The sequence below is a fragment of the Thamnophis elegans genome, chromosome 2, assembly GCF_009769535.1.
Source record: "Thamnophis elegans isolate rThaEle1 chromosome 2, rThaEle1.pri, whole genome shotgun sequence".
Classification (NCBI taxonomy): domain Eukaryota; kingdom Metazoa; phylum Chordata; class Lepidosauria; order Squamata; family Colubridae; genus Thamnophis; species Thamnophis elegans.
In genome coordinates, this window is record NC_045542.1 from 165,677,714 (window position 1) to 165,705,467 (window position 27,754).

Consider the following 27,754-nt stretch of genomic DNA (forward strand, 5'->3'; position numbering starts at 1 on the left):
GGAACAAAAATCTTTTGCCCTTTGTAAAGTCTTTAGGGATGAAATGAGCTAAGATTTAAGTATGTAGCAAAAACCTTTGAAGTCTGGTTCAATATGCATCCATGCATTCTTAATTATCATTGATGTGAATCCTTTGGAGGGACACTTTCATTCAAGTAGGCTTCAAATGAAGGTCGTCTGAGAAACCAATAATCAACAAAAACTATTTTTTCTTTCAAATTGTTTGACATTATAGAATCCTTGGTGTCCTCTGAGCTTGGTTATTTGTCAGTCACATGGTACCTTGATTGGATCATGTGACTGACTGATTGAAAAAGGGGGGAAACTTTTATTTTTAATTAGGTAAAGCCGTGGAAAGATTCAGAGTCGGTTTTCACCAGCCTGTGCCAATATGATATGCCAAATAAAATGATTCTTTGAGGAACCTACTTGCCTCAGAGTTCTGTTTGCTATGGATGTATTATTTGCAACCCCGACACACAGTATGTTTAATCATGATTATTTCATGTGAAATGAAACCGTTGAACCTCCTACTAGGAGCAGAAGGCCTATTATGCTATTGAAACTGGTGTGAATGTGGTTCTCCTCTCAACATTCAATTCTCTGTGTAGATCATCCACATTGATTAGTTTCAGTCCACTTGAAATGAATCTGGTCTTAAGACTTTGCAAAACAAAGAAAAGAAGCTAGTACTTTCCATACCTTGTTCAGTAACTTCAGTCAAAATAGAGTAGATTTGCTAATACTAAGATTCTCCCTTTTAAAAGTCCCCACTCTCTCTTCATTGAAAGGATTCTTGGGGATAACCACCAAGTTTATGATATTCAGGTCAGCTTTTAGCTCCCCATTTGAGTCCCAGTACAGTTTCTCCCTTGTGATATTGAAAAACACCTTCTTATCCAGAAATGGATGAAGCTAGAATGAAAAAAAATCCAGGGTTATCCCATGATCATAATAAACAGATGAATAAATCAGAGACAATGGCACTTTTATTAAATTCACACCCAAAATATATATTTTCTACTGTTATGTATCATACAGTATATCTCATGCCAGTACTGGAAAGTGAAAAACACCAAAGGACACTTTACCATGCATAGTGGACTTGTGGAAGGAAGAGGAGGAGGAAGAAAAATAAGAGGAGAGGGAGGAGGAAAAAGAAGAATGAGGAGGAGGGGGAGGGGAGGAAGAGGAATAAAAATAGAAGGAGGGGGAGGGAGGAAGAAAAGGAGGAGGAGGGGGAGGAGGAGGAGGAGGAGAAAGAAGAAGAAGAAGGAGGAGGAGGAGGAGGAGGAGGAGGAGGAGAAGAAGAAGAAGAAGAAGAAGAAGAAGAAGAAGAAGAAGAAGAAGAAGAAGAAGAAGAAGAAGAAGAAGAAGAAGAAAAATACTTTTGAAGCTGAGTCTTGTAAAAAAAAAAGTAGAATTCTTTTATTGTGACCGATAGACAATGAACTAGAAAAAACCTATAGAAAATTGGTCCAATTCAGAAGTGGAATAATGCTGAAAATACCAGAATTGAGGAATCGGTTGTGAAATTGTCATAATTTGCAGAACTGGCAGAATTGTCCTGTTTGTTCAGGGAAAAAAGATGAACCTTTTTGAAAGACTAGAAACTTTATATGGACATATGGAAGAAGCAAATGAAATGTGGATTTTTGGATTTGATTATGAAAAAAGTGGACTAAATAAGGAATTGGAGGAATTTATACAATAGAAAAGAAATCAGATAAACTTGTAAATACTTGGTGAAAAGAAGGTTGAATATAGTTTATTTCTTTATTTTTGTTTCTCTTTCTATCTGTCTTACTTTTTCTTCTTCCACTTTTTTCTTTCTTTTTTGGATTTGCCTTTTACTATAGAAAACAATAAAATGTATAAACAACAAAACGATATAGGATATGGAAAAAAGTGAGCTAAATTACAAGAAAGCAGATTCTGGCTAAGCAATAGGAAAAACATATCAGAAGGAAGAGCAGCTTGAGGGTGAATCGGAGAAGTTCAACCTACTCTTCACATGAAAGATCATCACTCAAAAAGTGATGTGGTCTGCTGATGGCCTGTGCAGCTAGCAGCAGAGTTGGACAGAGAGGAGATTGGGGAGGAATGTGGGCCAGTCTTGAAGTCTGGGGAAGGCTCGGACAAGGGCTCTGCATCAGAGGCAGAGATGAGGCCAGGGCCATCTGGGAGTTATGTGCTGCCTCTGGAGCCTCCAGAGTTGGACATCAGTGAGGCAGAGGAACATGGGAAGCCTGTTCCCAGTGTGCCTGAGCACAGAGCTGCCAGAAGGCAAGAACAGTTAAGACAGAAGGGACAACTCAGAAGTAAGGCTTAAAGGTGATTGGCCCCTCCCATAGGACATAAAGGAAGAGCAAAGGCACGTGAGCCTTTGCAGGAAGCAACTTTGTTCATGCTGTTCAGTTTACATTCTGAAGCTCCATTTTGACTCTTTGCTCCATGTGGCCTTGCCAAGCTAATTGCCAATTTAGTCTCTGGCAGCGTTTCAAGGAAGTCTACTGTCAGACTCTTTACAAACTATTTGGAGCTCATTACAGGCTGTGAATGAACATAATTCACAGCCTTTGAAATAAAAAGAGGATTTTTGGGACTAACCATTTGTTTTTTACTGTGTCAGGAATTCTAGGTCAGAACAAAAAGTTTTAACTGGGATTCCTGCAGAGCAGGAATCAGGGGGTGAGCAGGGGGGTGAGGCTAGATGGCCTTAGGAGCTTTGCACTGATAAATACAAAATGACTTTAAAATGGTAGGATGCAATCGCATAATACATTCACATCCTTTTAAAAAAAAAGTGGACAGATCTTTCTTAAAATTCCCAATATTCCGCATCCTGATATATGCCTATGGGACAAAAACAAGCAAAATTACATGCAGTTGCTGAAAACAGTGGCGCAATGTGAAAATAGTCAACAAAAAGAGGTTTAACCCGCTCCTTTTCATCCCTAGAAGGAGCAGAAGATGGTAGAAGAACAGAAGGTATGCAAACTAGGGCATACAAAACTTTTGCTAGACTAATTCTTGAATGCAGCTCATCTGTCTGGAACGTGCACTGCATATCAGATATTAATATAATCAAACAAGTCCAGAGATATTTCACGAGAAGAGTCCTCCACTCCTCTGCTTGCAACAGAATATCTTATGCCACCAGACTTGAAATATTGGGCTAAGAAAATTTGTTATTTTGCCATCTTGGATCCGACTTAAGCGTAGTACATAAAATTATCTCCTGCAATGTCCTACCTGTCAATGAATACTTCAGATTCAACCACAACAACACATGAGCTCACAATAGATAGAAACTTATGGTAAACCACTCCAAACTTGATTGCAGGAAACACAACTTTTAACTTTAACAGAGCCGTCACTGCCTGGAATGCACTACCTGACACTGTGGTTTCTTCCCCAAACCACTAAAACTTTAACCTTACACTGTCTACTGTTGACCTCACCCCATTCCTAAGGGGCGTGCCTAAGCACACAAGCATGCCTACGGACCCTGTCCTAATATTCCCTTGTATTCATATTCATCTCATGTATTCATCTCATGTCTATACTTATATCTGATATCTAATTCATGCTTGATGAAAATAAATAAAAAATAAAATAAAAAATAAAGAAGGAGGTTGAGATGGTTCCCCTCCTTCACCCTTCCATTTCTGCTCAGACGGAATTAAGTTGAATGGATCAAGGGTGGGTTCTAGCCGGTGTTACTGCCAGTTTGCTCATCTGTGCGCTTTGCACGTACATGGACAGTTCAATGGAAATTGTTCTGTACATGCACAGAACTCCAATAAAAGATGGTGACGGCAATGGCAATGACCAAGGAACTGGTTCAGGGGAGTGGCAAGGCTGAACTGGTAGGAACCCACTTCTAGAATGGATCCTTGTCGAGACCCCTTACCTGCCATGGCTACAGCCTTAGAGCTCCCAACTTCCTTTTGCCCTTCTGTCTCCTCTTGGATATGATGTAATAAGCAGCATGCAAGGCATATGCCACAGTCTTAACAACACTGTAGATGTGGTGTTCGTTTAAAACTAAGACCCCATCACTAGCCTTTTGGGTTTTCAGCAGTGCTTTCTCAGTGCATCTTCTCCTGCTTTTGACAGAAAGGACATGCTTAGAAAAAGAACAGTTAAAAGCCTTCTTTTGGTAATCTCGGTTTAAATAGCAAAAGTCTTCAAAGGAGTCGTATTTTTTCCCTTTTTTTCTCCTGATAGAAAAGGACCAAATACTATGGATGTATCTTAAAAATTTCCAAGTAGGTTGGAATGAATTATGAATTACATATAAAGCTGGGGTGATCCAGACTTTCCCTTCAATGGGTCCTGGCAAGTCTTCAAGTGTTTCATGTACAATAACCATTCCTTGTCTGAGCCAACCAATTTCCATAAAATAAACAAAGACATTGACTTGTCTCCAGGTAATAAGGGCAGCGGTATTAGAAACTGTATGTGTAGTCATTGAGAATCTTAGTGAAACAACCACACAAATGCCATTCCTGGTTAGCATAGGGGTCAAAGTCTTCACAAAACTGTCTGCACTGTCTGTGTCTGAAGCAACAAGACCAATCAGGGTCCATCTGAAATGGAGGAGCAGTTGGCAATTGCTGGGTACAGGATTCCTTCTTTGGGGACCATCGGGTGGAAAAAGGGGAAACGAGTTTTGTCACTCAGAGTGTCTGAAACACTTTTATAAGAGACCTGGAAAAGAAAAAAAAAGGTTTTGTTTTATTTGGAACCAGAATAAGAATAACAAAACAACAGAATTGGATGGGAGCTTTGAGATCTTCTAATCCAACCCCCTACTCAAGCTAGGAAACCCTATATTATTTCAGACAAATAGTTATCCAATCTCTTCTTCAAAACCTCCAGTGTTAGAACGCACACAATTTTTTTAATTAGCAATAGCAGTAGACTTATATACCGCTTCATAGGCCTTTCAGGCCTCTCTAAGCGGTTTACAGAGAGTCAGCATATTGCCCCCAACAATCTGGGTCCTCATTTTACCCACCTCGGAAGGATGGAAGGCTGAGTCAACCCTGAGCCGGTGAGATTTGAACCGCTGACCTGCTGATCTAGCAGTAGCCTGCAGTGCTGCATTTAACCACTGCGCCACCTTGGCTCTTATTTCTAATTTCTGGAAGCAAGTTGTCCATTGATTAATCGTTCTAACTGTCAAGAACTTTCTCCTTAGTTCTAGGTTGGTTCTCTCCTTGATTAGTTTGCACCCATTGCTTCTACCCTCAAGTGCTTTGGAGAATAGCTTGACTCCCTCTTCTTTGTGGCAGCCCCACTGCTATCATGTCTCCCCTAGTCCTTTTTTTTCATTAAAGTAGACATACCCAGTTCCTGCAACCATTCTTCATATGTTTTAGTGTCCAGTCCCCTAAAGATCTTTGTGCAGTTTTTCTAGAGTCTCCACATGTTTTTACATCATGGCGACCAAAACTGGATGCAATATTCCAAGTGTGGACTTACCACATCAAGATCAAAATATGAGATTTTAATGAATGCAACTTGGTTTTACAATTGTTTTCAGGATTTTTATATTTATTGATCAGTAATATGGTAATATCACCATTTATGATGTGATTTAATCTTTGTCATTTGTATGTCTCTATTCTCCTTTTTATCTTTTGCATGTTCACAGGGATGCAGCAGAAGCCCCAGAAGTTATGGGGATGTTGCCATGGGCAGTAATAGCCACTTTGCTCCTTGTCCTATCCCTACTGTTGATCCCCAATCTTTAACCATGATACCTACAATGACCTCAATGAGATGGATATACTCTCACACAAACTTGTGGGATTTTGTAGGTGCTCAGCACAATCGATATCTGGCTGGAGATGTCATCATCACTTCCATCAATAAGAGCCATCAGGTTGTCTTTCTTGCCACAGTGATAGTTGGGGACATTGGCTTCTCCAGTAGATAGAATGTCCAGCAAAGCATCTGAAGACACAATGTTGTTCACATAGTTGTCATGGATATTGTAGCCAAGTGTGAGTTTGGGCAGGAGCTTGGGATTCTTATTGACCTCTTGAATGGCCATAATGACGGAAAAACTATTTGAATAGTCAGTGTTTCCTTTACTGTAAACAAATGTGCACATCATCATCACTACCTTCATCGACCACAATGTATATTGAATTTAGTCATGTTTAATACAATATGCCTTTTTTTGCCATAAACCAGATTGATCAAAATCCAAAGTCAAATTGTACTATCTGATGGAATAGAAATAGTCTTCCATTAAGCTAATTATCACAAATATATTGCTATTAGTAGTAGTATTTACAATGTATGCAATGTATGGCTGTGAAAGTTGGACCATAAGAAAGGCTGAGTGCCAAAGAATTGAGGCCTTTGAACTATGGTGCTGGAGAAGACTCCTGCAAGTCCCTTGGACTGCAAGGTAATCAAATCAGTCAGCCCTAGAGGAGATCAACCCTGACTGCTCTTTAGAAGGCCAGATCCTGAACAGGAAACTCAAAGACTTTGGCCACCTAATGAGAAGGAAGGACTCACTGGAGAAGAGCCTAATGCTGGGAATGACAGAGGGCAAAAGAAGAAGGGGACAACACAGAATGAGAGGGCTGGATGGAGTCACTGAAGCAATAGGCGTGAGCTTAAATGGACTCCAGAGGATGGTAAAGGACAGGAAGGAGGAACATTGTCCATTGGTTCACCATGGGTAGGACACAACTTCGCAACTAACAACAAAAATAGTATTTAGTGTGATTAGCATTAATTTTTATTTGCCCAAAATGGGGAGCTTCCAGTTTTGAATGGAGAGGTAGTAACTAATTAAAGGGAGATAAAACAAGATGGAAGGAATATAGTAAAATACCGATCAGCAGAGATCTCAATATCTAAGATACTTAGAACACACTCCTTATTTAGAAAAATCTCTACTACTAGATTATTTAGTTAAATCAGCACTGCAGTCCTTGCCAACCTAGAAGGCTACAGGAACCGATGGAACACCCACCGAAATATGGTAAGCCACAGAAGAATAAATCAAGATTCTAACCAAGCTATGCCAGAAAATCTGGAAAATGACACAATGGCAAACTGATGGGAAGGGATCTATCTACATTCCAAAAGCAAAAATAAAAAAAGGATATTAAACAGAGTGTGCAAAATATTGTACAATATCTGTAATTTTCTCTATATTAGAATAGAATAGAATAACAGAGTTGGAAGGAATTTTGGAGGTTTTCCAGTCCAATCCCCTGCTTAGACAGGAAACCCTACATCAGACAAATGGATATCCAACATCTTCTTAAAAACTTCCAGTGTTTTTAAACTTCCACTGTCAGGAAATTGTCAGTTGCTTCTCTTGTTGATTAGTTTCCACCTATTGCTTCTGGTTCTACCCTCAGGTGCTTTGGAGAATAACTTGACTCCCTCTTCTTTGTGGCACCCCCTGAGATATTGGAAGACTGCTATCATGTCTCTCCTAGTCCTTCTTTTCATTAAACTAGACATACCCAGTTCCTGCATCCATATATTTTAGCCTCCAGTCCCCTAATCATCTTTGTTGCTCTTCTCTGCACCCTTTCTAGAGTCTCCACATCTTTTTTACATTGTGGCGACCAAAACTGGATGCAGTATTTTAAGTGTGGCCTTACCAAGTCATTATAAAGTGGTATTAACACTTCATGTGATCTTGATTCTATCCCTCTGTTTATGCAGCCTAGAACTGTATTGGCTTTTTTGCAGTTGCTGCACACTGCTGGCTCATATTTAAATGATTATCCACTAGGACTCCAAGATCCCTCTCACAGTTACTACTATTGAGCAAGATACCACTTATTTTTTTATTTTTATTTTTTTGTGTAAATGTGTTTTATTTTCCATTTTCATTTTCGTACAGTCACACATATACTGTACAGAACCGGGGCCATATAACATTAAACAATAAACACAGCCATTACTCTTGTCAATAATACCCCCCAAAATAGAAACCCAATGTACCTCTTCGACCCTCCATACACCCTTTCTTTTGCCCACCTCCAACTTTCCGTCTTTCCACCATCATTCCCCTCTACCCTATTTCCCCTCCCCCTCTACCACACCTCTCTCCCAATACACTCCCTCCCTTCCTTCTCACCCTCCCTCCAATCCTCTCTCCCACCCTCTCTACCCCTCTTTCTTCTATCCCTCTACTCCTCCCTTCTGTGTATTAATACTTTTGAACTTTGGTATTGGAGAAGATTCCTGTGACTAACAGATAATCTAACAAATCAACTCAGAGTTCTCATTTGAGCCACAGCAGCAATGGATGTACCATTGGAAAACCTGAAGGATCACATATGGGGCAGATTGTCCTAGCAAAGACCTATTGATGTCTATTGGTCTCTTAAGAGTTGGCAAGTCTTAATGGCATACATTCAGTCAAACATTTGAAGTAGAACAATCCTGTAAGCAAGAGCATGGACTCATACTATATGTGATCCAGAAAAGCAATGATGAAAACCCAATCTTCCTCTTCTATTCCTGTAAAGAGTGGGCATTTCATACCAATAAACTATTTTAATGGTACAGAACTGGACTGGACATAGGTGTCTATAAAGTTTAAATAAGAAAGAAAGAAAGAAAGAAAGAAAGAAAGAAAGAAAGAAAGAAAGAAAGAAAGAAAGAAAGAAAGAAAGAAAGAAAGAAAGAAAGAATTATTCATAAAATCCCTGGTCTAAAAGTCATTCTTCTGACCTAACTAAGAAAGTGATGAGAAAAACCTATGAAGAACGATTGCAGGAACTGGATATGTCTAGTTTGAACTAGGGGTGACATAATAGCAGAATTCCAATATCTCAGGGTTTGCCACAAAAAAGAGGGAGTCAAGCTATTCTCCAAAGCACCTGAGGGTAGGACAAGAAGCAATGGGTGGAAACTAATCAAGGAGATAAACAACCTAGAATTAGAACTAGAACTAGAACAGAACAGAACAGAACAGAACAGAATAGAATAGAATAGAATAGAATAGAATAGAATAGAATTCTTTATTGGCCAAGTGTGATTGACACACACGGATGACACACAAGGAATTTGTCTTTGGTGCATATGCTCTCAGTGTAAATAAAAAGACAAGATACATTTATCAAGAATCATAAGGTACAGCACAATGATAGTCATAGGGCATAAATAAGTAATCAGGAAACAATCAATATCAATATAAATCATAAGGATACAAGCAACAAAGTTACAGTCCTGCAGTCATAAGTGGGAGGAGATGGGTGATAGGGGCAATGAGAAGACTAATAGTAATGCAGACTTAGTTAATGGTTTGACAGTGGTGAGGGAATGATTTGTTTAGTAGAGTAGTGGCATACAGGAAAAAACTGTTCTTGTGTCTAGTTATCTTGGTGTACAGTTTCCTGACAGTTAGAATAATTTATCAGTGGAACAACTTTCCTCCAGAAGTTGTGAATGCTCCAACACTGGAAGTTTTAAAGAAGATATTAGATAACCATTTGTCTGAAGTGTTGTAGGGTTTCCTGCGTAAGCAGGGAGTTGGACTAGAAGACCTCCAAGGTCCCTTCCAACTCTATTCATAAAATTGATTTTCTTCTGCTAAAAGAGAACATCAGTGATCGAACAAGCACTGCAAGAGGAGGGGGAAGATCATCTGAGCTTAGACTTCTGAGTTTGTCTCTCATCTTCCTTCAGGCCTTCAAGATAAAAGAGGAAAGTGCTGGAAATCAAAATGAGCCAAGAAATTTCACCGTTCCTGAGCCGGGAATTAGTGGAATCAGAATGAATGAAAAAGTGCTTAGAGTTTCACATGGAGAAATGTACGTGTGCCACAGGCTGAATTACTTACACACTATGTTGAACAACAGGCAACCTATATATATTTCTGGTATATCAACAGATTCCTATTGCACAAATGCCATGTTTCAAAAACCTGCATGTGGCATCTCCAGCCTCAGGTAGGCGAAGGCCACTGAACAGATGTGGTTCCTTGAAGACTCAAAAAAGTTCAGGAGACATATTTGAATTTCATTGTATAAGATTGGTGATATTATCTTCCAAACACCCTTTAATTATGTCAAGCAAAATTATTGGCCTACTTATGTATGGAGAGCAGCTTGAACTAATTTATTGGTGTGGACTGTTGGAAAAGTTGAGACTTAAAATTCCTCTGTTTCACATTTCTACATTTCTTCTGGGCATAAGATGCTCCTTTATGTTAAGATCTGGCCTCAGAAGGATAATGTAGCACTTGGGGATGAAAATGCCAGCAAAGCACCACTGGAGGACAAGATGGAGAAGATCTGCACAGCCACTATGTCTTTCCCTTTGGTGCTCAGGTAGGTGGGCACAAAGGACACCCAGACTGCAGAAGACCAGCATGCTGAAAGTGATCAGCTTGGCTTCATTGAAGGCCCCACGGAGATTCCTGGCCAGAAAAGCCACCATGAAGCAGATGGCAGCTAAGAACCCCATGTAGCTGTGGGTGATGTAGAACATGACAACAGAACCTTCATTGCATTCCAGGATGATCATTCAAGGCTGGGAATGAAGTTCAAAATCAGGGAATGGTGGAGAAACTGGAGCAGATGATAATTTGGAGAGAAGAACAAGAAAAGATGGGGGAGTTGGGAGAGAGGGTGGGGGAGAGAGAGATAAAAATTGGGAAACATTTAGGACCTAGGGATTTTGCTGTAATGTACAGAACCTATGCAGGCCAACTTGGAATAGCCACATGTTCTGAGGGTTTCCTTGATGTGTCTTAATTCTTTTTCTTTCCCATCTTTGCTGGTATGCAGGCCTTCTGGAGTGATGCTGTAGTGTTCTGATGACTCCCCTTTTTTGTGCTCCAGTGGGTGGTGGGAATCAAAATGTAAATATTGATCTGTGCATGTGGGGTTTTTGTAAACTTCAATGTTAAGGTTTCCGTCTTCCTTAATGTGTATTGCACAGTCCAGGAAGGCTAGACTGTGAGATTAAAATATACATAAAGATTTTCCCACAGCTCATTCTGCACCCCCTCCCCCCCCATGACAGTCCATTTCCAGCCACTTGGAGCTTGCCAAAGTGTTTTGAGAATGCGGAGATGTTTTGAGGTAATCAACATACTTTCTCTAAGGGGCTGGCCTTGGGGTGTTGGTACAAACTGGATGCGGACTGCTCTTGTCTTTATCACATGTCACACACACCATCCCTATTTCCCATCACATACACACACAGCTTTATTGCCAATCAATCCTCCCCTCCCCCCAAAAACCCCTTGGTTGGCAGAATGACTATGAGCACCAAGCCGAACCTGCCAGACTCCTTCCCTCTCTCTTCTCTCTTCTATTCAGCAGTCTTATGTTAATACTAACATGGGTATTTATTTATAGGGGTAAAATGTCCAGAGCAAACATAATTTCTAATGTTGTATTTCCCTCCTTACCAGAGGGAGCCCCCTTATGGAGTACTGTGAAGCCTGCAAGGGCAACTTCTCCTTGAACTCTAATTTCGGTGACAATTAAATTAGTTAAAAATGGTTCAAATTACGCGAGGAGTTCCAGAATTATGCTGGAATACACACACCCTCACAGCCAGATAGATAGATAGATAGATAGATAGATAGATAGATAGATAGATAGATAGATAGATGATAGATAGATAGATAGATAGATAGATAGATAGATAGATAGATAGATAGATAGATAGATAGATAATGGTCATATTACTTAGTTTGTTCATCCCTAGTTGCCTGCCAATTTTAATTACTAATTGGTTCATTTGATTGTTTGCTATTATGTTGGAATTTCATTAGTCTTATATTCTTCATATGTTTATTTCCTTCAGTTTTGAATAAGCTTAATTTTCACATTGATGCAAAGGAAAAATAAGAAAATGCCCAATAACTGCAATCAAAAAATTAAATGTTCTGAGCCTAATTAACAATTTCAGTCATTTCCCTACTTTTATCACGAGGTGTTCCTTAGTGTTTAGATCTGGACTTAGGATAATAATGTAGCACTTTGGGAAGAAAATACAACCCAGCAGACCAGCACTGGAGGTCAAGATGGAGAAGACCTGCACAATCACCATGGACTTTCCTTTGGTGCTCAGGTAAGTTGGCAGGAAGGACACCCAGACGCTGCAGAAGACCAGCATGCTGAAGGTGATCAATTTGGCTTTGTAGTAGAATTAAGAGACAATGAAGCCAAGCGATGCAATATAGGAAAAGTTTATTGAATGCGCAGGTTCAAACATGCCAAATCAAGCATCATAAGTTTGAACCCCGAAGGGTTCTTAGAGCCATACATTTATAGTTCACTTTACGTCATCATCTATAGAGGCAGTGTTTAAGCATATAAGGCAATGAGAGGAACCAAAAACTGTCTATGCCAGATGGCCAACAATTAAAATATACATGGTCAGCACCTTATAGATCATGGGTGTCATAAACAGGACACATCTTGCAAGATGACAGGAAACTCCCTGTCTGGGTCGACTTGTTCCCGGACGTGTAAAAATATATATTGCTCCTTCAGCAACTGTCAGCAATTGTTTTCTGCTTAGTGGTGCAAAACCTTAACTTTAATCAGAGTCTTTGATATTAAACATGACCTGTAGAACTATGGATCATAATTGGGCCTTTTAGCCCACCTTAGTCCCCCCTTTGGGACTCATCTGACATATCCAGAAGAGTCACATACTCAGGTTCAGTGGATAATTCTCCCACTGGTTGCATTCTTTCGTATTCCCATAAGGCCATTACCTGTGCCGTTGCTTTCCGCTCTGCTACCAAGGATAAACTATTAGAAATAGTGCGTATAAAAATAGGTAAAACACAAGGAATTAATACACATCCTGCAGCGATTAAGCCTATTAAAGCAACTATAGCTTGTAAACCTGGCAATTTAGGAAACCATGAACCAAAGATTTCTTTAAAATTGAATCCTCGCCACACTTGGTCAGGATTATGAGTCAATTGACGCATTTCTGTAGTCAATTGTTTAACAACAGTTCCAGTTTCATCTATTTGCAGGCAACAATTAGAAAGATTAAACTTACCACATACGCCCCCTTCTTTAGCTAGCAAGTAATCTAAAGCCAAGCGATTCTGATACACTGCTGTCCTTATTTTATCTGTAGCTTCGGATATTATATTAAGGGCCTTATCAATACGTTGGCCCGCTAAATCTAGTACTGCTTGAAGGCGAATAATTCTATTTAGCATATAAATGGGTGTGCGATATCCATATGACCCATCTTCTGCCCACGTAGCCCTGCCGTACGTACATACAATTCTCTCCGAACTCCAAACATCACTGTCTTCCAAGGTGGCCCAATCCTTACAAAGGAAATTAGTAAAAACTGTATCAAGTTCTCGTTTCCTTCTAGTTTGTAGACCAACCTTCTCGTACAATGGGATCCCTAACACCTGGCGGGCTTTCATGGGTAACAAGAAGAATGAGGGCTTAATCCATCCTAAGATGCATGAACCAGACCAATCTCTAGGCAAAGTTTCATAAGCCAGCTTTCCACAAATCCAATACATAGCTTCTGGAGCTTTCCATAGGTTATCAATAGAGGAAGAATCTAGGTATGTCAAATAAGTCATATCAAAATGTGGGGGCTGAGTAATGTTAGCTGGTGAAGACCAGATACTATAGTCAGGATTCCAGGATCCTAGGCAAATCAAATCTCCAACATGAACTGATCCATTTCTTACGAAGCAATTTCTTCCTACCAGATTAGTGGACAAGGTCCATACAATCCCAGTAAACTCTTTCCTTGTTGTAATATTACCAGCATAGGAAAGATTGTTATATATTACAGGATCAGCTTCCATGGCTTCCCATGGCCACTGCTCTCCCATGTTAGTTCCTCCACAAACAAAGCAATTTTTAACAGTCAAGGTTTTAGCCACCTGTTCGGCCATTTCTATAAATAAATTATTTGCCTTGGTACTTATGGGTAACGGCTGTTCTAGTTTCTGGAGGGTATCGTACACGGACCATCCCAAGGTTTTTATTTCTCCATCTTTAACTTTCTCCACCTTAATGGTTAAGTACGTCTCTGGGTCCAATCCCGTGCCATCAATCCCAAAGCCATATGTTATTATGGATGGGATGTTACGTGATACTTCTATCTGTATCATATTCCCGGCCCCTCTACGGAAGGAAGTTATATAGGAGCACCCCTTATAACCGCCTCCTGTATAGTCACAAACACACTCCCATCCAGTACATTGTACAGTAGCTCCACAAGGTAACCACTGGTTAGGATTGCCATAATCCCAACCATTGAATTTTTCACATAGATATTTATGATTATCTTTGTATGCATCAATCCAAGACTGACTTCCACAAGATCTTCCCCATCCCCACTTAGTGGCAGAACATGCATCAAACCACAAGATCAGGGGTTGTCTACCTTGTTGCAATTGTACAGTATAATTCAGGAAATACAGTTTACCACCTCCTTCTGGCCTATTTGTAGCACCCACCTTGGGCAGACCTGCCCATAAGGTTACATTGAGGCGAATTGGAGTGTTGGGATTATAACATACAGTCTTTCCTTGTAACGTACACAAGCTGTACATGGTTTTGTTATGTAGGCAATTCATTCTAGTGGATTGACATCCTTGAGGTAGCTGTGTATGATATACCAAGGTGTTAACAGTTCGCGTCCCTATTTTAGCTTTAGTAATGCAGGGTGCGCAATCGTCTGACCCATCCTTGGTTGCCGCAGTTGGTACCCGTTTAGTTTGAGTAGGGCTATCATTATTCCAATAGGGTTTGATGTCCCGTGAAGGTTCCCACAATACTTGACATAACCCACTCCATCCTAATGGTACGTTTTGGCTCTTTTTGTCATCACAAAGAAATAGTATATCTTCAGGGCTGTGTTCTGTAGTTCTACAACAACTAGCCCACAAGGTTATATGAATCCAAAGGCACCTCGGGTCTCCGTTATAGAGATCCTTCTGAGTTGCATTTTTACATAATTCGTAAATTCCTTTCCTCCATTCATCATTTTGGTTCCCACATGACCAGGCTAATCCTTTCTTAGCTAGTTTTGGCGTTACTTCTATTGTGATATCACATCCCTTATGGGTTGTTCTCCAATACTGGAATTCTCCTTTTTGAACTCCTCCTCCCTTGATACAAATGGTGCTTAGGGGTGGTCTACTTGGGTGAAGGCTTACTTCTCTCTTATCTCTACGTCTCTTAGGTTTTCTTCGTATAGTTACTCCAAATTCAATGGAACGCATTTGTACCATTTGTACCATACATGCCCCTTGCCATCCCGATTTCAATTGTGATGGAGAAGTAATACGGGTCCAGCCCCAATAATGGGGGTCTCCACAATCCAAAACTAGAGGTGGTTCTCCCCCCTTTTGGTGGGCTTTTATACACATTCCCTTTCGCATTAGATATCCCACATACGGGCATACTTCTGGGTTGGAAAAACCTCGAGACTGACAGGTAATTCTGGCAATCTTATCAAATAGGTCTGGGAGTTTGCAAGGGTGCGGTAGCACTCCATTCCAACAATTTGGAGAAAACATAATGGGGGTTGTCCCCTCCCCTTCCCTGGACCCGACATTATAAGATCGTGTAATATGGGGTCTTTCCTCTGGGTTGCTCCACAATCCTAAGTTGCCCACATCAACAAGATTGCATCTGCTCCCAACACCGTATAACCATATCACTAAGAGCGTAATAGACCAAACGAGCGGTATACCTTCGTGCATCCTGTTCGCACACGTCGTGATCTCTCCGATCCTGTAATGCAAGCTGAACTGTAGGGGTTACTTTAAGTGTGTAGTATGCCGGGCCAGATCCAGTGATGAGATAGGGTTCCAACGCGTCTTCTATAAGCACTATATCACACTTAATATTACAATAGCTGTGCTGGACACAATCAATACAGTGGGCACAGCAGCAACATCCACATTCACAGGTACAAAACCAGCACATATGGTTAGTGAAGATGATAAAAGATGAAAATAATTAAAGGTTAGTATGCTGGTCCACTATTCTTCACCCGTGCGTAGAGAGTCAGCTTCCGGAGTGACTTAGCAAGGGTTCTCCACTGCTGACCTTTGGAAGATTCGCCGGGGGGAATGCTGCGCTGGCTCTCCGTCTTCCCTTCCAGGTGCGGGATCTGCTTCAGGGGCAGGATCGGCTTGGATTTCCCCTGAGTGGTCTGTATGCAATTGTCCGTTAGCGAAGGGGACGCCAGCAAATGGCCACCAGTCAACCGCTCTCACCGTTCCGCCAATTGATTGTTGGACCGTCGGGTTGGCGTATTTCACAATACAAATAATGCACACAATGAAAGCAAGAATCACAATACCTATGGCAATACAACAAAGGATATAGTTGGACTTTATTGACGAATCAATTTCAACTTCAACGGTTGGTCGCTGGGATGTGTGGTCCATTGTTTGTCAGCGGCCCTCTTTACACGAGTCCAATGTATCCAGGTTTTAGATTCCGCAATCTTAACAGCAAGTGGAGATGTCATAATTACCTCATAAGGTCCCTTCCACCTCCCTTCTAATTGTTCCTTTTTCCAATGTTTTACCCATACTCGGTCCCCTGGTTTGAAGGAATGACATCTGGTTACCAATCTGGGAGGGGTCTGTTCTAATACATAATTCCTCAACTTTTCAACCTGTTTATTCAGTTCCTGCACCATTTCCATGGCCCAAACTCCCCCCTTATGCCCCAAATCAGGCCATCCAGCCAAATTACGTCGCAACAACGTCGGAGGCCGACCAAACATCAACTCATATGGGGAGAGTCTATGTTGTCGTCTGGGAGCACTCCTAATTGCATACAATGCAAGGGGCAAAGCATCGGGCCACTTCAAGTGTGTTTCAGCACAAATTTTGGTTATCTTTTCCTTTAAAGTTCTATTCATCCTTTCCACGGGAGAACCAGATTGTGGGTGGAAAGAAGAATGGAAGCGCCATTTTACCCCTATAGCTTGTGCAATGGCTCGATTAATATGATGGACAAACTCCGGGCCATTGTCTGATGAAATAAAGGAGGGGTTGCCAAATCGAGGAATGATTTCCTTAAGTAAGACCTTTGCTACTTCCTGAGCCTTTTTCGTTCTAGTAGGGAACGCCTCTGGCCATCCCGTGTATAAATCCACAATAACTAACATAGCCCGATAAAACCCACTTCGTGGCATATCAGTAAAGTCAATCATGACTGTGTCCATAGGATAGTAGGCAATAGGTATAGTTCCTGGTGGAAGGGAAGGACCTTGCCTAGGATTAACTTTAGCACACGTTTCACAGGAAGATGCGACTTTTACCGCCATCCCTGCTAACCCATCTATATAGTAATCCCTCATAAGGGCGGATTCCAAAGCTGTTTTCCCCATATGGGTGGTTTCATGAGTGGAACGAACCAATTGCCATGCCACTGTAGAAGGCACATATATTCTTCCATCCGGAAGAACATACCAGCCCTTATCGATGACCGCCATCAAATCGTTGACTGCCTTATCACATTCAGATAAAGAATAGGAGGGTTGGATGTCTACTGGTATAACCCCTAAATCCAAGGCAACATTAATATACATGTCTGGTAGAGGCTCATGACGCAATGCTGCAGCTCGTGCTTCAGCGTCTGCTGTCCTGTTCCCTACAACAATTCTATCATCACCCCGTTGATGACCTCTACAATGCATAACTGCCACCTTTTTTGGTTTTTGAACCGCATTTATCAATCTCTGAATTAAATGGCTATGTTGTATATATTTGCCAGCTGAATCCCTAAAGCCCCTTTCCTTGTACACCGCCCCATGAGCATGCAAAGTCAAAAAGGCGTATTTACTATCTGTCCATACATTCAAGCGTTCACCTTCAGCCCGTTCCAATGCCCGAATGAGGGCCCACAATTCTGCTACTTGTGCACTTTTTCCTGCTCCCAACGGTCCACTTTCAATTACCCCCTCATCATCTACAATGGCATAGCCTGCAACTCTCATCCCTTGGTGTATATAACTAGACCCATCGGTATACCAGTTATAATCCACCTGAGGCAAAGGTATGTCAGTTAAATCGGGTCGTGTGGAATAAACGGTTTCCAACACTTGTACACAATCATGCTCCACCTCTGTTTCTGTAGGCAAGAGAGTAGCAGGATTTAATGAGGTAGAAACCACTAGATGAACCTGGGGGTTTTCAATCATCATGGCTTGGTATTTGATGATTCGTTGGTTACTAATCCACAAATGGCCCTTCTGATCAAGAATTGCTTGAACAGAGTGTGGGGTGTGGACCCTAATTGGACAGGAAAAAGTGAGTTTATTACAATCTTGCAGCAATTCCGCAATGGCAGCTAAAGCTTTCAAACAATGCGGCCACCCTTGCGCCACAGCATCTAGCTGTTTTGACAGATATGCAACCGGTTGTTGCCACTGGCCGAGCTGCTGAGTCAATACTCCTAAAGCAACATTCTTACGCGTATCCACATACAAATTGAAGGACTTACTCAGATTTGGCAGGGCCAAGGCCGGAGCTCTTAACAGAGCCTCCTTAATTGCATCAAAGGCCTGATCCTGCTCCTTTGTCCAAATAAAGGGGTCTGTTTTACTTCCCTTGGTAGACGAATACAGTGGAGCTGCCATTAGTGCGTAATTTGGAATCCAAATTCTACAAAAACCTGCCAAGCCTAGAAAGCCTCTCAATTGTCTCCTATCGGTTGGCCTTGCCAGATTAAGCAACGCCTGCTTTCTCTCCGGGCCTAGTGCTCTTTGCCCTTGCATTATATCATAGCCTAAATAACGGACTTTTTGTTGGACTAACTGAGCCTTACTTCTGGACGCCCGATATCCACAATCTAACAACAAACACAACATACGTCTCGTATTCTCCCAACAACCGTCCCGTGACTGTCCAGTAACCAGCACATCATCCACATATTGTAAAACCGAATCTCCTTGTTGGAAGGGGATAAAATATTGTAAATCCTTGGCCAACGCGGTTCCGAAGAGAGTTGGGGAATTTTTGAACCCCTGAGGTAACCTTGTCCAGGTATATTGGCTCCTGGTTCCAGTATACGGATTTTCCCATTCAAAAGCAAACAATGGCTGGCTAACGGGATGGATGGGGATAGTAAAGAAGGCATCTTTTAAATCAATCACTGAAAACCATGTAGCATTAGGTGGGATGAGACTGAGTAGAGTATATGGATTAGATACAGACGGGTGAATTGTGACTGTCCTATCATTAACCACACGCAAATCTTGCACTGGTCTGAAAGACCCGTCTGGTTTTAGGATAGGCAGAATTGGGGTGTTCCATGGGGATTGAATAGGGACCAACACTCCAGCATCTAAGTATGTTAGAATACAGTCGTATATTGATAGGATGGCTTCCCTCCAATAGGGTCGTTGTTGCCCAATGTGAACAGGAGTTGCCAGGGGCTTCAATTCCACAATAATAGGGGGGTGATGTGCTGCAAACCCCGGAGGGTTATCCTCAGCCCATAGTCCTGGTACATCAAATTCCCTCCATACGTCCAAACATTCTTCCTCAGAAGTCCTAACCACCATCAACCTCCACATTTCATCCGGCCGGTGGCTAACAGTGAGATACTGCTTTCCCTCATCAAAGGAAATAGTAGCTCCCAGCTTGCTCAACAAATCCCTTCCTAACAATGGGACAGGACATTCAGGTATATACAGGAACTCATGTTGAATTTCGGACCCCTTAAAAGTACAGGTGACTGGTTTTAAGACTTGACGTCCTACAACTTGTCCAGACACTCCTTGTACTTGAATCTGGTATGGACCAGGGGTAGTTATTGGGTTGTTTATCACCGACCGTCCAGCCCCTGTGTCTACTAAAAAGGTAGTCTGTTGACCCCCAATATTCAGAGTAACCATTGGCTCGGGGGGAGTCTGCTCCAAGCCAGGTCCCCGTCAATCTGACCAACCAACTCCGGCTAGTCCAATACCCTCTACTCCTGCACCTACTTGAGCATTAAACCCTCTTCCTTTTGGACCCTGAGTCGGTTGCGACCCCCATCCACGACCTGGAGGTCTGGGTGGCCCCCCTTGGCCTGTCACCATCCCTCGCCCAGTCATCCCCCGACCTGCCATATTGCGGCCCAGCGGGCGTCGCCCGGGCAGACCTCTAAACACTCCACGTCCCCTGAGAGCTAACCTCTTTGGACACTCTCTCTGCCAATGACCTTCAGATCCACAATGGGCACATTGATTTGGCCCTAAGCCTGCCCTTCCTCCCTGTAAGGCCAACGCCAACAATTCTGTCTTCTTATGCATACGGTCATCTTTGTCCTTTTTCTCAACCTTATCTCTATTAACATACACTTTTCTAGCCACCTCCACCAATTCAGTGGTGTTCTTTCCCAATGCTCCCTCTAACCTTTGCAATTTCTTACGAATGTCCAATGCACTTTGCGCAATAAATCTTTCATTCAACATCCTTACATTCTCTGGAGCCCTCGGGTCCATTTGAGTGTACAACTCATAAGCCTCAATCAACCTCTGAAGGAATGCCTCTGGACTCTCATCCGCTCCCTGCATAACCAACGAGGGCTTAGACAAATTCACAGGGGGCTTCCCTGCTTTCTTGAGAGCTGCCACTATCAAAGTTTAATACGTTTGTATTTTTGCCAGGTCACCGGCTACTTTGGGATCCCATCCAGGATCCCGTTCCGGTGCCTCTTCCAAAAGTTTCTGAGCCCTATCTGCTTCCGTATGGTATCGTTCTCTAAAAACCTCCCGCATTCCTGCTTTGCATTTCTCTCTCTCTTCCGCTGTTAGCAACGTTGTTAACAGCTGTTGTATATCTCGCCAATTGGGGTTATGACTATGCATAATGGTTTGAAACAAATCCGTCATTTCCGTGGGCTTCACGGACAACGGACCAAAATGCTTCCGCCAATTCAATAGATCCGTGGTTGAAAAGGGGATATATTGAAAACAAGGGCGGTATTCAGGATCCCCCTGGGCATCCACTCCCACCTGTTGTTCCGATACCCTTAATGGAAAGAGTCCTTCCTTTTCTTCTAACAACGTACTTTCCTCTTTCTCGGCTTTCGCCCTTTCCACCCCCAATCGTCTAGTCACTGGCCCTTCTCTCCTAATTCCTGCAGCCCCTAAACCACCCTCCTTGGGCTCTTTTCTCCTCACTACCCCTCCTGTTGCCTGGGGATCCCCTATCCCCACAGCACTGTCCTTATCTCCACTGTCCGCTACAGCAGCAGCTCCCATAGCCTGGGGCACAACAATGCCTACAGGTGCTGAGGCATAGGGAGGGGGAGGCCTAAAGAGTTCCTCTTCATCCTGGGCAAAAATCCTTTTCTTCTCTGACTCTTTTGTCTCTGAAGCTGCTATTTTTATGGTACGTCTGGGAGCTGACCTCAACTTCCCCTTTTCCTTCGGTCTCACCACACACAGGCGAACCATTTCAGCTTGACACTGTAATAATTCATCAGCCTGTCCTGCAACAGCGTCTCCCCACTGATCTATATATGGAAACTGATTAGGATAGCGTTCTTCGTTTGCAGCAATTAACGAAGTTAAATCATCTATTATTTGGTTCTGAAATGTTCCTCCCATTGGCCATCCTACCCCCATATGTGGCCACTGATTCTGACACAAGTAAATAAGCCTATCCTTGGTCAATTTTGGGTAAGGGACTCTATATTCAGTGTGATTAAAATATGAGTCAAATCCTTTTATCATGCAGTCCAGCGGTGTGCTGGGTATGCTGCTACCCCCACCCATTCCTAACACACTACCAGCGACCTGAGGCCCCAGAAGCCGGAACTCAATGGCCACCTGCAGGAACTGCGCTGGTTTAACCACCCACACAACCTATACGGACTTCATTAGGAACGCCGTCCCGAGTCCAGGGAGGTGATCAGGCCCCCTCTTCTATCTTCAAACGAGATAGGTACAATACAATTATCAAGATACTCGCCTGAGACGTCTTCTCCCCACGGATCCTGGCCAGGAAACACCACAGCTCCTTTCCTAAGTTTGCAGGGTTCTTGGGCTCACAATGCGTGTCCCCCTTGGTGTGGCTGGGCTGCTGTTGCCAGCTTCCGGGGCAAAAGACGGCCCGTGGCGCCTGGAAGGCAAGGAGCAGCAGCCCCACACCCCAACGGGGCAAAGTGGCCCTCAGCAAAATATTGCCTTAGCTTCTGTGTCCCATCTGGGGTGCCAGAAAATGTAGTAGAATTAAGAGACAATGAAGCCAAGCGATGCAATATAGGAAAAGTTTATTGAATGCGCAGGTTCAAACATGCCAAATCAAGCATCATAAGTTTGAACCCCGAAGGGTTCTTAGAGCCATACATTTATAGTTCACTTTACGTCATCATCTATAGAGGCAGTGTTTAAGCATATAAGGCAATGAGAGGAACCAAAAACTGTCTATGCCAGATGGCCAACAATTAAAATATACATGGTCAGCACCTTATAGATCATGGGTGTCATAAACAGGACACATCTTGCAAGATGACAGGAAACTCCCTGTCTGGGTCGACTTGTTCCCGGACGTGTAAAAATATATATTGCTCCTTCAGCAACTGTCAGCAATTGTTTTCTGCTTAGTGGTGCAAAACCTTAACTTTAATCAGAGTCTTTGATATTAAACATGACCTGTAGAACTATGGATCATAATTGGGCCTTTTAGCCCACCTTAGCTTCATTGAAGGCCCCAGGCAGATTCCTGACCAGGAAAGCTACAGTGAAACCAATGGCAGCTAGGAAACACATGTAGCCAAGGACAACATAAAACATGGTGACAGAGCCTTCATTGCATTGCAAGATGATCATTCCAGGTTGAGAATGGAAGTCAGAATCAGGGAATGGAGGAGAAACTCCAAGCCACGTGGCACAGATGAAAATTTGGCCAACAGAACCGGAAAGAATGATGGAGTTGGCCAAGCTCTTCCCCAACCATCTTCTCACACTGTTCCCTGGTTTTGAGGCTAGGAATGCTAGCACCACTGTGATAGTTTTGGCCAACACAGAAGACACTGCTATTGAGAAGACAATGCTGAACACTGTTTGTCGGAGAAGACAAGTGGCTTTCCTTGGCTGTCCAATGAAGAGAAACGAGGACAAAAAGCAAAGCAGAAGGGTGGCCAGGAGGATATAGGACAGGTCCCGGTTGTTGGCTTTGACAATGGGGGTTTCTAGATATTTAATGAATATGATTAAAATAAATCCTGTGCTTAGGAACAAGAGTAGAGCAAAGGAGACCAGGATGGTGCCCAGATGTTCCTCATAGGACAGGAAGGTTATTCTTTTTGGGATACATTGGACTCTATTCTCAGTTGGATATTGATCATATGGGCACTTGATGCATTTTTCAGTATCTGAGAAAACAAAAAATAATATTTCTTTTATATCTATTTTCACCCTTCAAGAAATATCTTCTTTGGATGTCAAATGATACTGACCAAGCATGGCAGGTGCCAATATTCAAAATACAAATGGAGACAGTTTGATAATACTAACAGTGACTGTGGGAATATCTCACAAACTTTATATCATATTGCGACAGAATGCACTCTCAGAAGGCTCCCTGCTCAATGGCTAAACAGTCTAGATATCCAGCCATAGGTTTAGTCACTCTAGTAACTGCTCATACATAATTTAATTTTAATAATAACTAGCTGATAACCCAGTATTGTCCTAGTATTTATTTATCCTAATCCTGTATTAGACAGGAAAGGAAATGAATTATATGTATAGTGTCAAGTCAAAGTAATTCACTATAGATATAATTGATTCATAGAGATAGATAGATAGATAGATAGATAGATAGATAGATAGATAGATAGATAGATAGATGATAGATAGATAGATAGATAGATAGATAGATAGATAGATAGATAGACCTATGCTGAATGTGAATGAGAGGGATTCACGTTCACTTAATAAAAGGGGTTTTGCCGAGACCAGGAATCTGCTTTGTGCTCTGGATGAATCTGCTACCCTTTTCTCTGGTATGACCCACCTTCCTGAGTGGAGATGGTCCCTTCTGGACAAGGAACGCAGTCATAGCAGCAAACTGGCTCTTCTTCTCGAGCCCGTTTGAAAAATCCAGGATGACAATTTTCCACACATCTGGACTGAGGCAGAGTCTAAGGAGAAACACAAGGAATGCCAAATGAAATATGTTAGAAATAACCATCATTGAAAAATGAAGGTAGACATGAACATTAGTCAAGTAGTTGCTGGACTTCACTTAGGTAAATAAGAACTTTTTACAGTACTTTTCAAAGTATAAGACACACTTTCCTCCCCCCCCCCCTTAAAAAAGGATGGAAATGTCAGTGCGTCTCATACACCAAATACCGCCATATTTGGCCTCCCCAAACCCCATCCCGTTACTCTTGCTTTTTGCCAAATTGGGCCTGTTTTTCTATGGCCATGATCTGTGTTCTAAACGATCATCACCCAGCATCCCACATTAGACATGGGCTGAATCAATTTAAAGACCATGTTTCATATCACGGCATCTAAAGGATACCCTGTCAATTATATTAAAGCCTCCTAAGACACTTTAATAAAAACTATAAGGGTTATATACTCTCCAAATTCCATTTTCATTGAAGCCTATTTGGTGAATAGGCTTAGCCACTTGAAATGGGTCCTAAGGCTTTGGAAAACAGAGAAAAAACACCAAAATTTCATTCACCTTGTTGAACAACTTTAGCTGTGAAATAGCATCTTGATCGATAGTGTCTCTCTTTCCAAAACTCCTAGTTGCTGTTTAATGGGATCCTCCCCAGAGAGAACTATCTCGCTTATGATGTCCAGATCTGCGGCCACATCACCATTTTGGTCCAAGTACATTTTCATGTGGGAAAGATTGCAAAACTCATTCTTATTCAAAAATGGATGGAACTAGGGGAAAAATCCAGGAATGTTAAAAGCTGAACACTTGGGGTGGGGTCTATCCCACATGATCTTTCCAGATTTGAATATTTCTTCTATAGTTGTCTAACTTGCAAATATCCTGAGGTGGCAGAACAAGTGTTATCACTATTCTAAAAAGAGAAAAAGAAAGGTTGAGCAATTTTTTACACATGCAGAGAGAGAGAGAGATGGAGATGGAGAGATATTCTGGAGTAGCCTGCTCCATCAGTGGTGGCTTTTGACTGAACAACCATATGTCTAAAATGGTACAGTTCCATTTCAACTCTACTATTCTATGTCTAACTACATTTGATAAGAATATTTGTGGAAAGGATCTCAACATAGTAGATTGCAAAGCAAGTGTGAGTTGACAATGTGATGCTCATGGAAAGAAGACAAATGCATCCACAAAAATCTTAGAAGTAAATGTTCTGGTTTGGAGAGAAATTTGCTCGAGTACAAAGTCCCCTGGCAGACATCCTCCTTTGAGAAGAAATTGTAGAACTACTGGATCAGCTTTAGAGATGGGCAATGAAACCAAGGAAGAAATCAAAGGAGTTAGTCTTATCCTTGAGGAAAGGCAACAAAGAAAAGAGTCATGTTAGACTATGGGGATGAAAATCAGAAGGAATCTGGGAGCACCTTTTACAATGGCCAGAATCTCTTGGCTAGAGAATGGAGGATACAGCACTCTTCCAATAACTGAAAGATTTTTCAGTTTATATCATATTGCAACAGATGTTTGCTCTTATTCCAGAATTTAGATGACAGACTCAAGTTGATTGAGGGCCGCATCAGGGGTTGTGTTTGACCTCGGAGGGCCAGGGGGGGACAAGGCTGTGGTGGCCATGGTCAGGGTGGGCATAGCCAGCTCGATGCCACTTGTGTCGGGGGTACCTGTGGTGTCCCAGACAGTGCTGGAGGGGATCCTCTTCCAGTCCTCTGCCAGTGAAAACAGAGCTGGCAGAGACTGCAGGAGACCGTCATAGCCAAAACCTGAGCCCGGAAGGGCCGCATGTGGCCCTCCCGAGCTCCGTTTTCACTGGTAGAGGCACTGCAGGCCAGTCCTTCACTATTTACATGGCAGCCCCACTGGTCAAATCTAAACACCCTATGGGCTGGATCTGGCCTGCAGGCCTTGAGTTTGACACCCCTGTTACAGTTTTAACAGTGGAAAAAATGAACTCAGTCACAAGAGAGGAGGTTCTAGCTGAATGTGATGAAAAATATCCTAAAAGGAGGAACAATGTTAGAGTTGATCTAGTGAGCCAGAGCTCAAGTTTCCTCTTAACTGATTGCTTTAACAAAAAGATCCAGCAGCCATTACTTAAAGAAGTTTTAACTGGAATTTCGGCAGACAGGAGGGGTTGCTCTAGATCAGGAGTGTCAAACTCAATTTCATTGAAGGCCACATCAGCATTGTGTTTGACCTCTGGAGGCGGGGTTGGAGTGGCCAGCTATATGTCACTCATGTCAGCAGTGCCTGTGGTGGCCTAAGAGCTCGGCCAGTGAAAATGGGCTGCTTCCAAGGTGGCCCTGCAGGTCAGAACTAAGCACCCTGTGAGCTGGATCTGGCCCCCAGGTCTTGAGTTTGACATCCCAGGGGTTGAGACAAGTTGGGATATAACAACAAAAATTCCATTCCTGACAAGCAAAGGTGTCAAATTCCTCATGAAGTTCACCCCACTCTCTGTGTCTGAAGCAAAGAGACCGACCAAAGACCATCCAAAATGGAGGACCAGTTGGACAATTCTAGGGTAGAGATTCCCTAATTTGGGGAGCATCCAGTAGAAAAAAGGGAATTGACTTTTATCACTCAGAGCTTCTGAAGCAGTTGAACGAATCTGAAAAAAAACGATGAAGAATGCTATATTTAGGGGTCAGTTATTAGCTTTCAATAAATCCAATTTATTTTGTCATGGACATGTTATAATATTATATTGTTAATTAGCCAATAGACCATATTAAGATACAAACTATTAAATGCAGAACATTAGCAAAATCAGACATATAATACCAGTGGTGGTATTCAAAAATGTTTACTACCGGTTCTGTGGGTATGGTTTATTTTGTGGGTGTGGCTTGATGGTCATGTGATGGTGGGTGTGGCTTCATGGTCATGTGACTCACTGATCACCTACATCAAGGGACGTCTTGCTTGACCTCTCCTCACCTCAAAGGCCTCAACAAGATACAATTTCCTGGGCAGCTGCAGTCGGTATCAGCACCCATCAAGATGACCATTCCCCTGGTCTGATCCAGCCACAAAGGTACCAACAGACAGCAGGATACATAAATGGCATGAAAACCAGGACAGGTAGGTAAAGAAATCCTTTGGGAAGGAAACACTCAGCCAGGGGGAGATCTTTCTCCCCCTCCCAGCAGGACCACGTGGCAGGAAGCCACATCTCCTAGACAGAAGATTCTTTAGTGCCCCGGCAGGACCATGCAGCTTCCCAGTGCAGTGCAGCACCAAAGCAAACCAGGCCAGCTGGAGGATGGGGACAGGGGAGAGGTAGCATGACTTACTTACTGAGGCAGGCAGATCAGGCAAGCCGCAGCAGAGACTGTGGTCAACATGTGTTATGCCAGGGAGGTGAGCAGTCGTGGAGCAAGAGGGTGGGTGGGCCATGTGGCAAGTGGATGGGCTGAGCAGCAGGTGGGACAAGCAGTGGGCAGGCTGAGCAGTGGGAGGGTGGGGGAGTGAGCGGCAACAGAGGGATCAGCTCAGGGGCGTGCCCAGCCAGCCACCACTACCAGTCCTCCAACCTTGGCCACATTTCTGGCACTAGTTCGTACTAACTAGTGCGAACCAGTTGAATACCACCTCTGTACAATACAATAAAAGAAACAA

At 42.5% G+C, this 27,754-nt stretch overlaps 1 protein-coding gene across 1 annotated transcript; it reads right to left on the bottom strand.

Moving 5' to 3' along the window:
* Nucleotides 1–15,260: 15,260 nt before the first annotated feature.
* Nucleotides 15,261–20,593, bottom strand: LOC116523883 (protein NYNRIN-like). Its single transcript, XM_032238973.1, has one exon. It carries the CDS (start codon nt 19,879–19,881, stop codon nt 16,363–16,365), a length of 3,519 nt encoding a protein of 1,172 aa, XP_032094864.1. The 5' UTR covers nt 19,882–20,593; the 3' UTR covers nt 15,261–16,362.
* Between the last annotated feature and the right edge of the window lie 7,161 nt (nt 20,594–27,754).